Here is a 12,818-nt window from a genome sequence, read left to right as displayed (position 1 = left end):
CAGATAACTTTCCTGAGTCTGTTGCCATGTCATGGTAATCCACCACAAACCTTGGCAATGGTAATCTCCACCAATGAAACTTTTTTCTTTTTCTTTTTGCCTCTTAAGGAACAAATCTTATATTAGGTTAACGTTTTCAAGTGTACCTACACTAAAGTGTGTGGGGAGAGGAATTTTAACTCTCTTTCCAACCAGTCCCCTCCTGAACAAAAAGGGAAAACACCATCTGTAACCCATCTTCCTTGAATCCATGTAGGGCAGGTCATAAATATCCAGGGAGAAGTGTCTGAAGACGAATTTAATTTAATTGCCTCATGCAATGTAGTCCTAATGCAGATTGAGAGCTCTGTCATTTATTTGTGATGAAGTTAAAAGTAGAAGGGCTACTGTGTGCTGGAGTTAATGGGATATATAGTTTGATCTGCACAAAACATTTTGACTTTTTCTCTAAGTTCCAGTTTCCAGAATTCTTTGGATTATATTAGATGTCATATGGAATGTATAATTAATCAATTTTCTCTTTTCACAGTGAGATTTCCTCAGAGATTCCTACATCAACAATCGGATATACAAATTAAGCCCCTGTTCACCTACTAATGGCCAATCGCAGAAAGCACAGCTAAATGGGTAGTTGAGGATGATTGAAGCTAGGATAAATAGATGTCTTTCACCACTTGAGGAAACATTCCTTTTAGAAAGTTTGACCCTCTGACATTGTACCTGGCTTACTACCTGTTTAAATGTATGGTTTGCATTAAAGTGTTCAGTTGGAAGTTCTGGTCCTTGTAGCAGCATGCCTGCATTGTATTTTCCTTTTCTGTATCTTTCCCTGTTTAGGTGTATTTGACAATTGTTCCCACATTTCCAGTGACAGAGGATGGACTCTGGGAATCCATTCGCAAGAGAATCCTGGGAAGAAGAATGCTCGCTTTTTCTTCTCACTCCGAACAGACCGCATCAGGAGAGCTTCTACCATATTGGCTCATCACCATTACCAGAGCAACACATGGACTCATTTGGCTGCCACTTATGATGGGCAGCAAATGCTGCTGTACTTGAATGGGGAGCGGGTAGCTCGTAGTTCCCAGCAACTGGGTGACCTTCACAGTCACTTCATGGCTTCTTGTCGCACTTTGGTTCTGGGAGGTGACAACTTGAATGGGCACAATTTTCGTGGCCACCTAGCATTGTTAACCCTTTGGAGTATTGCTCTGCCCCAGGAGAAACTCCAGAGGGCCTTCTTGAGAAAAGCTGAAGACAAAGAAGCTACACCATTGTTCAAGGCAAGGTTCAGTCACTTAGAACATCAGTGGGTGACATTCAAGGATGGAGCCTACCCTCTTGTGGAGTCCATTTATCCACCAGAACCTCCCATTTTGTCACCCCTCATGCCCCCATTTTGTGGACAGACAGTCTGTGACAACGTGGAGTTAATCTTCCATTACAACAACCACTGGCCACTGCGGAATGAGAAAGTTGTCCGCTACCGTGTCATCAACATCTATGATGATGATGGTCTCCATCCTGTGGTCAGCCAAGAGCAGATTGCCCACCAGCACCAAATGCTGAGTCAAGCCTTTGGCCACTACAATATCACATGGCAACTGAATGTTTACAACATATACAGTTCCTTACTCCGCTACCGTGTGGTCCTGATGAACTGTGAACCTGGCAAGATTGGCAATGAGTTTTGTAACCCAGAGTGCAAGCACCCACTGACTGGGTATGATGGGGGTGACTGCCGTCGAGTGGGGCGCTGTTATCCCTGGGAGCGCCGAGATGGTGTTTGCAATATGGAATGTAACAATATGCTCCACAATTTTGATGACGGAGACTGTTGCAACCCTGAAGTGACCAATGTAAGGAAGACGTGCTTTGATCCAGATTCACCACAACGGTAAGAGTGAGTGGAGAGAGGAACAGGGGCCCGGACTCCTATCTGGGATACCAGTCTGTAGCAGGATGATACCCTATTATTAAAATTATGTACAGTGGTGCCCCGCATAGTGACGATAATCCGTTCCGAAAAAATCGTCGCTATACGGATTCGTCGCTATGCAGAGCAAAAAAACCCATAGGAACGCATTAAAACATGTTTAATGTGTTCCTGTGGGGAAAAAACTCACCTTTAAGTGAAAATCCTCCATCCGGCCACCATTTTCAGTGCCTCTAAAGCAAGGCAACACAGCGGGCAGCCATTTTGGAACCTCCAATCAGCTGTGCAAAATGGGGCCTTTGGGATGATCCTGGGGGAGCGCTTCCTCGTGATCATCCCAAAGGCTGTGTTTCCCCGCTGGCTCTCTCTCCCCTCGCAGCTCCAGCCGGCAGCCCAGGCTGGAGCTGCGAGGGGAGAGAGAGCCAGTGCTGAAGCACAGATGATCGGCGGGGGTTTGCAAAGATCATGGGGAAGCCAGCTTCGCAACCCCCCACCAATCAGCTGTGCTTCGGTGTGCTCTCTCTCTCTCTCTCTCGCTCTCTCCACCCCTCGCAGCTCCAACCTGGGCAGGGAGACTGAGGCACCGTGCCGCCATGGCCAGGGTGGCGGCGCGGTGCCTCAGCCTCCCTGCCCAGGCTGGAGCTGCGAGGGGAGAGAGAGAGAGAGAGAGAGCGCACCGAAGCACAGCTGATCGGCGGGGGTTTGCAAAGCTGGCTTCCCCACGATCTTCACAACCCCCCGCCGATCACCTGTGCTTCGGGGCTCTCTTTCTCCATCCCTCGCAACACAGCTGATCAGCGGGGCCTTTGGGATAATCATGGGGAAGCGCTTCCCCATGATCATCGCAAAGTGATTTCTCCCATTAGAAACATCGTTATGCGATCGCAAAAACATTTGCAAAAACTCAATCGCTATGTGGATTCATCGTTAAACGGGGCGCTCGTTAAGTGAGGCACCACTGTATTGTTCATTCTCTTTCTGCCCAGCCACAGGATTTATAAGATGAGTAAAAGCCATTTCGTTGTCTTCTGACATTTAGATTTATTATGACTACTGACAAGATTGGCACAATGATTTTATGAGGTGTACAATATGTTCTAGGCAATGTGCTAAAGAATGGTCCCTGCTCACAGATTTACCACCTAAGTAGATATCCTATGCTGGAAGGGAGGGAGGGAGGGAGGGAGGAAGGAAGGAAGGAAGGAAGGAAGGGTCAGCAACAGCTCTTTCTTCTGTGGTTGATGGATTGTATGAGGTTGGTCTGTCCTTTGCCATTATGTTTTCTTGGAAGCAGAGGATATGGTCACTGGTCCCTTAGCATCTTGTAGATATACATCTCCACTTGAATTTGAATTCTGTGCTTGAGAACCTTAGGCTGTTCCATAGAGGAACAGTTCCTTTGGGAAGAGGGAATGACTATTAGATGAGATTAAGTCTGTAGTATTGTTTATGATGCTAGTAAATAGTGAGATCCTTTGAACTGCTTAGGTTCAGAGCATGCATTTCAATGCATCATCTTTTCCAGTTGTTTTTTGCTCCATGTACTAACAAAGGCGGCTGCTGTCTAGAGCTGTTGACCTTACCCCTGCCCCCGGCCCACTAATATCCAAAAATAAAGATGAGTGTCAGCATGTGGAGTTTTTGGGATTCCTTCAGGTCTAGTAGAAAGTCTTTCCGGAATGATTCAAGTAGAGTTTTAGTTGGCAAGTCCCACTGAAACTGTTAGAGTTGTTAAACAAATACATTGTTTTTAGTTTTCTTTGGCTCAGACAAGCCCATTATTTTAGGAAATAGGAATTGTGTGTGAGTGTGTGTGTATGTGGGGGGGTAGACTGACACTGTGGAACCCGGCGTCTTCATTGCTCCGCAGTCCAGACAAGTCTGAAAGGGGCCAGGGAGGGAGATTCCAAATGTCAGGGACCTTTAGTTGCCAAGGGCAACATTGTGGGAAGAGAAAGAGGGTTGGATGTTACTTTTATTTTTATAGTTTCTTTGCTGTATAGTTTAAATGTGGTCCTTACATTACAATTCTTATTGAATAAATTATTGAGTGCCCTTTTATATTCAAGAGGAGAAGACAAACTTTTACTTATAGAATACTACCCTTGTCCAGTGTGCTGCAACCCAGAATCTTCAATCTAAAAAATATACTTGCATAGGATTTTTTGTTTGGTATAAGAAGAAGGAAAAGCTTTCATTCCTTGAGATATCAAAATTCAGTTTTTAAACAACAAAAAATTGTGTATAAATGAGAACATCTTGGTCTTTTGCTGGTTTTATTGTGCTGAGCAGCACCCTTTGCTAAGCACCATATCAGAGGATGTGTACATTTTCACGTCTTGTGAGGCTGCAGATTAGTAAATTTTCTAAGCTGTGGTGGTGTTTTCAGGATACGAGGTCCACTGACCCTTGTAAGCCTTGTAGGCCTTTTACAGGTTTTGCCTGGAAAATATGCCCTTTGAACAATTACCTGCACCATCTTATCTACACTATCTTGTCTCATCAGACCTGAAATGCATGTTTTCAGAGGTCGGGTCTTATTAAATCTTCAGTGTCTTTCAACAGATCTCTTCCATCTTTTTACTGGTACAACAGGAAAGTGTTGTGGCAAAAACAGTCCCCCCCCCCCCCCCCGGGACTAACAACTCAATACTACCTGTCAGGTGGTAAATTTGCAAATATTTACCTGCAAATAGGTGCATGAGGCTGTTGATTCTATGCGCAATTACTCCTGCATGTGGTAATGATATTGGTATATTTTTTTGAGATTAGGCACTGTGTGTTGAGTATTTGAATAGGTAAAGGTAAAGGTTCCCCTTGACATTTTTGTCCAGTCATGTCCGACTCTAGGGGGCGGTGCTTACCCTGTTTTCAAGCCATAGAGCCAGTGCTTGTCCGAAGACAGTTTCCGTTGTCATGTGGCCAATGTGACTAGGGAACACCGGTTTACCTTCCCACCGAGGTGGTACCTATTTATCTACTCGCATTTACATGCTTTCAAACTGCTAGGTTGGCGAGGAGCTGGGACAAAGTGACGGGAACTCACGCCGTCACGTGGATTCGATGTTACGACTGCTGGTCTTCTGGCCCTGCAGCACAGAGGCTTCTGTGGTGTAGCCCGCAGCGCCACCACGTCCCGAGCATTTGAATAGTGACCCCTATTCCTTCTGGTACTGCTTTCTTACTATTACTCTTACTGATCTTTGCCTTTGTGGACTTTGTGGACTACAAATCTGCCAACAGTAGAATATGTTTGTGTGAGGTGTAATGAATATGACACAAACTGTGACAGAGAGTTCTTGAAATACTCTCCTCTTCTGCTCATCACTTCCTTTCTTCTAACATTCAGTGGAATCCTGTGAATCCAGCTAGATTAGATTAACACAAGGAATAGTAGATTTCCCCATGAAAGCTCACATTAAAATATAATGGTCTTTAAGGTGCCACCACAGCTTTGTCTTTTTATTTGTTCTTTTATTTTATTTCCCTTTATTTTTACCTATACTGTTTGCACAGACTAACATGGCTAGCTCTTCCACAACTACATTGAGAAACAGAGCATCTGCTTGCACAGCCAAGTTGCTGCCGGCAAGTGGATGTCTGTTGGAGGAGGCGGGGCTATGAAGCACTGAACACCTGTTCAGCTGCTAAACGAGCTGAAATGAACAATCTCTAATTGTGGCATCTTGAAGAATGATGTACTTCAGTGTGAACTCTCATAGATTTTCACATGCTCTGAAGCAGACTTAACAAAACTGAAAAAAATGCACACAGTAGGAAAAATGTATACAAAATGTGTAAATACACTTTTTACAGAAAGTTCCTCTGAACTGAAGTGAACTGATACAAAATTGGAAAGGCATGCACCTTTACTTCAAAAGGTTCCAGAGCACTGGAAGGCAAAATTCACCAGTTTGTCTGACTGTGCATAGCTGATGAGAGCTCTAAACATTGAACAGGTGCAATCCATAGCAGCTAATTAACCTGTGTTCTGGCCTCAGACACTGAGATGCCCATATCAAGTACTAGTGTTGCTCCCACTGATTTTAGTGATGTGAGGAAGACAAAAAAAAGCCTGAGTTAATTCTCTGTCTGATGCTACCAAGAAAATATTCTATGCAAGAATGTGGTGTTTAGGGTGATGTGATGATGGTGGGACCAGGTCTTTAATATTGCTGAAAAATTACTAATATCCCCTTGTGGGAAAAGAAATCTTGCTGAGCAACAATTCTGTATTCAAAAATTGATGTTGCTTTGATATGGTTGCATTTTGAAGTATGTCTTAGTATGACTTGTTAGGCTTCACCTTGAATACAATGTCCTGTTCTGGGATGGAAACAAATTAGAACAAGTTCAGAGGAAGGGAATAAGAATGATCAGGGGACGGAAAAACCAGGCCCTGTGAGGAAAGACTGAAAGAACTGGGTGTCTTTAGCCTTAAGAAGAGAAGACCGGGGTGGGGGGAGGGGGAGGAGATATGATAGCAGTTTTCAAATACTTGAAAAATAGTCATACAGAGAAGGAGCAGGATCTGTTCTCAATCTTCCCAGAGTGCAGGACATGTAATAATGGGCTCAAGTTACAGGAAGCCAAATTTTGTTTAAATAGGGAAAAAACTTCCTAACGATTAGAAAAAACTTCCTAACTATTAGAGCACTACAACAATGGAATCAATTACCTTTGGAGATGGTGAGCATTCGCACACAGGAAGCAATCAAGAGAAAGTTAGACCACCATCTGTCAGGTATACTTTGATTTGGACTTCTGCATTAAGCAAGGGGTGAGATTTGATGGCCTTATAACTCCAAATACAGTATTACCTCGGTTTGCAAAACTGATCCATTCTACATGACATTATGAAGTATGGAAATTTCGCAAAATGAAACGCCAGTTGCACTATGAAAGGGACAGGGCTATAGGCACAATGCACCCTGGGAAAACCCTTTCATAGTGCGTAAAAAAGAATAGAAAACAACATAAACCAGGGCTTTATTTCTTAAACCAAAATCATGTAAACTGAGGCGTTCGCAAACTGAGGTACTACTGTATAGTGCACACCTTTCATCTTGGTGTTTTGTACATGTCTGTGAAACTACTGTAAGGCATGTAGAAATACAGAATTTTGCAAATGAAACAAATGTGCAGACTTTTGGTTGTACAGGTTAGATTAAACACACACACACACACACACACACGTTCATTGTTCGAAAAAAATTCCGAGGAATGTAGAAGAAGGAAAACATGTTATGTGTAGAAATATCTACTTAGAGCAAAATGACTCTCTTACAAACTCTGAGGTAAAATGCAAGGAAAAAGCTTTATTGGTTTTTGCGCTGCAGCAGCGGGCAAGTTCAAGTTGGAAAACCCCCAAGAACTTCTGAATAAATGAGGTAGCAGCATAGATTTATATACCTAAAGAATCCTAACTTTCCCATTCGACAATTAGCCAATGGGCTTCCATTCTTACTAATTATCCTCCCATTATTCCACCCCTTTACCACCCAAATCCCTCCCCTGATTATCACACCTCCTTTTGATTATGTTCATGATTAATGTCTCCTCTTTACCCCAATTCAGCAGTCAGCAAATATTATTTTCAGGGTATATGTCTTAGTACATTAGGTTATACGAGGTCAACTGATACTGAAATCCCCACTCAGCTTCTCATGTTCACCCTTGCCCAAGAACTTACCCGCTGTAACAAACATCCTTCTTCCTTTTCTGTGCCTAAATTCAGTTCCTCTTTCAGCATTAGTCAAGCAGTGTCTCAAAATACCTTTTGCAACAGCAACTGCAAGCAGTTTCTGCCTAGCTTTTCTTTAATCTTAAAGCTTCATTGATTACAAGTAAAATTTGTTCAATCGTGGCCTTTACTTTCCCATAACAATGCAAACCCAAACACTTGAACAAATTTTAGTCTCTTGTAACCACCTCATAATTACAGGAGACCTTGGACATGGCCAGAGAGGCATAATCACTAGATGTTTCTGAGTTCTCCATAGGTGGGTTTTCAACCAGTGTGGTTGATCTTACCAACCTAATGGTAATCGTGCCCTGCTTTCCCCAGGGTGAGAGAATAGCTTTGGGGAAACATTTGGTTAGAAGCTGTAGGCCACAACACACAACTAGACTGATCACTATAAACCCTACTACAGCCAAGAACAGTGACTTCAACCATCCAAAGGGTAACCATCCTGTGAGCCAGTCCCCCCATACAGGGTTTGTTTCTTCCTTAATGTTTTTCACAATTTCCCTAAGGACAGCTACCTGGTGGTGTATGGACTTACTGTTGTCGGTGTGGTAAAAGCGTTCCTTAGAACTGCCTTTACACGAGACAGAGAGGGATTCAGAATGATCAGTCCCTATTGCCAGCAAAATCGGGTCCTGTAATTTTGCTCTAGGCGACTTCTCACTCCTTCACCCAAGTCTGTCTCGATTTTAAATAAACAATCTGGAAGGTCTGCTCTTCCTCTTTTATTACTTTAGGACCCTCATTTGGTAGTGTAATGTGGCCAGATCAAAACAATCCTAGTTCTAAAATATCCAATTTGCTACAGTAGCTTGGTCTAAACAAGGAGACAGCTTACAGACAATTTGTCTTTTTATATTTTATTACAAAAGATATCATTTCAACAAGCTTATTTTAATGTCATTCAGTATTTCCAAATTATTTCCAAAATAACCCCCAGCCTTAGCCACCAGTATTTCCTCTATAAAGTGAAAATAATTAACTGTCTAACTATATCTTAAATAAGCATTCTTACGCAATCTCAAAATAAAGTCCTGTCGGCTGCATTTCTCTCGGTGTGTCGTCTCTCCCTTCCATCTCTTCTCCGTCCTTCTCCTTCACCCATCTTTCTTAAATTAAGCCTTTGTGTCCTTGTTCGTTGGAGTTTTGATAAGATAAGGGTCAGCTTGCTCTTCTTAATTTTTTTTTCTTTAGCTGGAGAAGAACTGACCTTGCACATTTTTCTCTCTAATTAGCACCTGGACACAAGCAGATTTCTAGCTTTTTCGTTGCAGCTCTGAAATAAATCTTATGAAATACAATTCTATTCTATTTTCATAATCAAATTCATGACACGCCCCCCTTAAAGATACAAAATACAGGACTATTAAAGTTCTTATTTTGTTATTAACTTAACATTTGATTATGAAAGGTTAACGACTACATGTGAACTTAAATTTATCTTAACAAAGTATTAAATTCATAACAGTAATGCCTATCTCTATCAATATACAGACAAGTAAACAAGATGATTAATAGTAACCAGTAACACATTTGTTCTTATAGCTAAATATCTCTATGAGTATACAGAAAAATAAGTTAATTCATTTTAACCATAAATTCAAGGTAACCATATTATATCAGCATACAATTTTTCAACGATCTGTTACATTATGTTTGATTTTTCTCCCCACATTGTTACAATTAGAATTATTTTCAGATCTGTTTCTATACATTTTTAAACTATTTACATAATACATAACTGGTTTCTTGGATGAATTTAACATTTTCACAAGATAATTCACATTTCCCACTTTTTGTATGATTTCCCCTGGACCTTCCCAAACTACTTCCAATTTTGAAGGTCTGAGCGGGTTTAGTACCAATACCATATCACCCACTGCAAACTCTCGGTGACGGGCCTTCTTGTCATGATAGTATTTTTGTTTTGTACAATCAGTCTGTTTCCCTGTTTTTTGACAGCAATCACAGGTACTAATGTAGTCCTTGACGGTTTTAGAAATTCCGGGCCAATAAAAATGTTGTGAAATCCGGCTTAACGTTTTTTGGATTCCCAGATGTCCGCTACTTGGATTATCGTGGGCCATTTGTAGAATTTTTTCCCTGTACTCACTTGGAATGACTAGTTGTTGTACTGGTTCCGCCTGTTCGTTCGATTTTGGGGAATATTCCCGGTATAACAATCCATTTTCCCCCCACAAAAAGGATACTTTTTGTTGTACCGGTTGTCTGGCGTAACCGTCGGCTTGTGACCTCAAAGAAGCCAAAGTAGGGTCTTCCATCTGTTTCTGTTTGAATACTTCGGATCCCATTGTTATAGGTAGATCATCTGGTTCCGTTTTTGTTTCGGTTGTACTATCCGTTTCGTCTTCAAGGTGCTGCTGTAGCTGTGCTAATTGTCCCTCTGAGTCATCCTCTGAATCTTCTTCAGTTGGTACATGTTGCATTGTTTTACTTTGAGACCTTGTTACAGCTTGTATTGACGTGGATTTTTCAGTATGTTGGTGATTAAGAAACGCCAAGTCGTTGCCTATCAAGAAATCGGGTTTACCTTCATGCACTAATAGATATTTTGCGCCTTTCCAATTTTTGTAGCTAATTTGCACGTAGATTAATGGTACGAATCTCTCGATTACTTCTCCGGATCCATAAGTTTTTACTGGACATCTCAGGTTATTTAAATTAGTGCCAGATCCACAAACCGTTTGTTAATCGAAGAAATGTCCGCGGCGGTATCTCGAGAGGCGTTTATGGTTATATCTCCTGAAGCAAAATGTAGGGTTACTGGTTCCGAAAAACTTTTCAGTGACCAATATAACTGTTCTTCCGGTAGGATGCTACTAGGATCTATCACCGAAAATTTCTCCCCTGAGGGTGTCTGTTGGTTTACTGTTGTAGAGACTTGAGCTACTTGTAAGCCCATTATCCTTGGCACAATCCTTGGCTCTGTTGCTTGCATTTCACTGGTTTCAGAAAAATTTGGATTGGCTCCTCCTTGTCTCTGGGGTGGCACATTACATAGTTGATTAATTACATGTGGTTCTGTTGGCTGTTCTGGTATTTCTAGCGATGTTGCACTGAGATAATTGACTTTCAGGGTTGTTAATTTGAATTTCCGTTGAGCCGGTATGGGTGCCTTCTCGAATTTTCTTGGTGTTGGTAAGGGTGTCTGTTGGAAATTCCGTGGGGCAGGTAAAGGTGGTTTACCAACTTGCTTCCCGTCTTGGTTATCTGATCCCGCCAGTCGTGGACAATCCCTTTTTAAATGGGCTCCTCCGCATTGAAAGCAAGTCAAGGGTGACCTAGTCTGGCTAGGGCCCATGCTTCTTCGCTCTCCAGCAAAAGACTGTCTTGGTTCAGGAACCACTGTCTTCTTGGATTCGTATTGACTCTGCCTTCTAAACACTTCTGGAATAGGCCTTCCTCTGGTAATAGGTTCACTCTTCTTGAAGGAAATTAATTCATCGGTTTTGAGCGCCAACGTTTGGAGGTCTGTGCAATTTTTCTCCAATAAGCTACTCTTTAACTCTGGTGGTACTAAATTTAGAAAATGTTCTATATACAGTAGCATTCTTAAGTCCTTGAATGTATTGACCTTGGCAGCCTCTAACCAACAGTCGCCTAACACCTCTATTTGATCAGCAAGGGCAGAATAACTCATTTGAGGGGTCTTCCTCAATTTTCTAAACTGTTGCCTTAGCAGTTCTGGTGTAAAACCTTCTCTTTGGTAAACCAAAATTTTAAACTGTTCCCAAGTTAAATTTTGGCTGGAGCTTCTTGCTAAAATGGTGGCTAACTCCCCGGAAACTTGTGATCGTAGAAGTTTTAAATATAATTGTGTTGGCACGTTCAGATCAGCACACGAAAATTCAAAAAGTGATAAAAATGAAAAAATGCCATCGCCCTCTTGGTAATATGGTAGGTTTCTCCTGTCAATGTTAGATATTGAGTCTCTGGCTTGTTGTTTCTCAGCAATTTCCGTCTTTAAAATCTGTAGTTTCATTTCGTGGTATCTTCTTGCTTGAAGTTCACTAGCTGTGTGTGCATTCACCCATTGTTTCTGGCAAGCTAATAAATCAGCCATCACTTCAGCTAACTTATTCTCTAGAGTTGACTGGTCTGCAGCATTGCCACTAATGTCAGCCTCTGCTCCAGCTGTTCCCCTCTGCATGGTTATTTCTCCTGTTAGCAGGTCCTGCTGAGTTGGAACTTGTTCCGCCCCAGGGTACTGCTGTGCCTTTCTTGGCTTCACTTTAGGTTTAACAACTTCTGGATTTGCTTCTATTAATCTTTGGGCATCTTCTTCATCCTCTGGGTTATCTACTTCCCAGTGTTCCACTGCTTCCAACATCTCCTTATCCACTGATACTTCAGGCAGTGAAAACCGACTGCTAAAAGCCATTTTTCCTTTTTTTTTTCTTTTCTCCCTGCAGCCTTGGCTGAAGCACGGGAGGAGCAATAAAACAATTAAACTGTCAACTTTGACTGATCCTACTTTCCCTCCAGGAAATCCTTTTGGCTCTGGCTTGGGGTAGGAAATTTTCCTTTTTAAACTTTATTTAATCACTTTTAAATTACTTTTATTATCCTGGCTGCTCCTTATAGACTCCTGCTACACTCAAAACAATTTTGCCACTCTGTCACCTGAGTGAAACGAGCTGGCACTTTTTAAACAGCACAATGCTTGTTCCCTTAGAACACTTAAGCCACTGGCAGAATCTCTCCTTGCATCACTTTAGCCTGAGCTTTCTGCATAGGAGTCTTCTCCAGTCACAATAATTTACAACCTTCCCTGCTTTGCTCTGAAGCTCACGCCAGAGAAGTTTCTCTTGTCCTTTATTTAGCAGTGTGTATCTGCTTACTCACACATCTGCCTTCATAAAACAATTACCAGCGCTAATTCAGCCCTTGAGCAAAGCGCAAATATTTAAGCTGCCAGCATGGCATAAACACAGCACATGGATTTGTATCCAAAAACAGCCACCATGGCTTGTAAATCAAATCCCATCTGCCACTATACTGTAAACACGGCACGTGAGACTCAGATCCCACCGCTGCCACCATGTGGTAAAAGCGTTCCTTAGAACTGCCTTTACACGAGACAGAGAGGGATTCAGAATGATCAGTCCCTAT

General features: G+C 42.1%; 1 protein-coding gene across 3 annotated transcripts in view; it reads left to right on the top strand.

The window, feature by feature from the left end:
* The window catches only part of PAPPA2 (pappalysin 2), a 435,383-nt gene that overhangs the window by 29,470 nt on the left and 393,095 nt on the right, over nt 1-12,818 (top strand). For all 3 annotated transcript variants that reach the window (XM_072998203.2, XM_072998204.2, XM_072998205.2), the window contains exon 2: nt 838-1,897. In XM_072998203.2, coding sequence (XP_072854304.2) covers nt 838-1,897 — 1,060 coding nt within the window. The remainder of the gene's footprint in view (nt 1-837; nt 1,898-12,818) is intronic.

The sequence above is a fragment of the Pogona vitticeps genome, chromosome 4 (assembly GCF_051106095.1).
Source record: "Pogona vitticeps strain Pit_001003342236 chromosome 4, PviZW2.1, whole genome shotgun sequence".
In the NCBI taxonomy this organism is placed as follows: Eukaryota; Metazoa; Chordata; class Lepidosauria; order Squamata; family Agamidae; genus Pogona; species Pogona vitticeps.
This window is presented reverse-complemented; position numbering and strand designations above follow the sequence as displayed.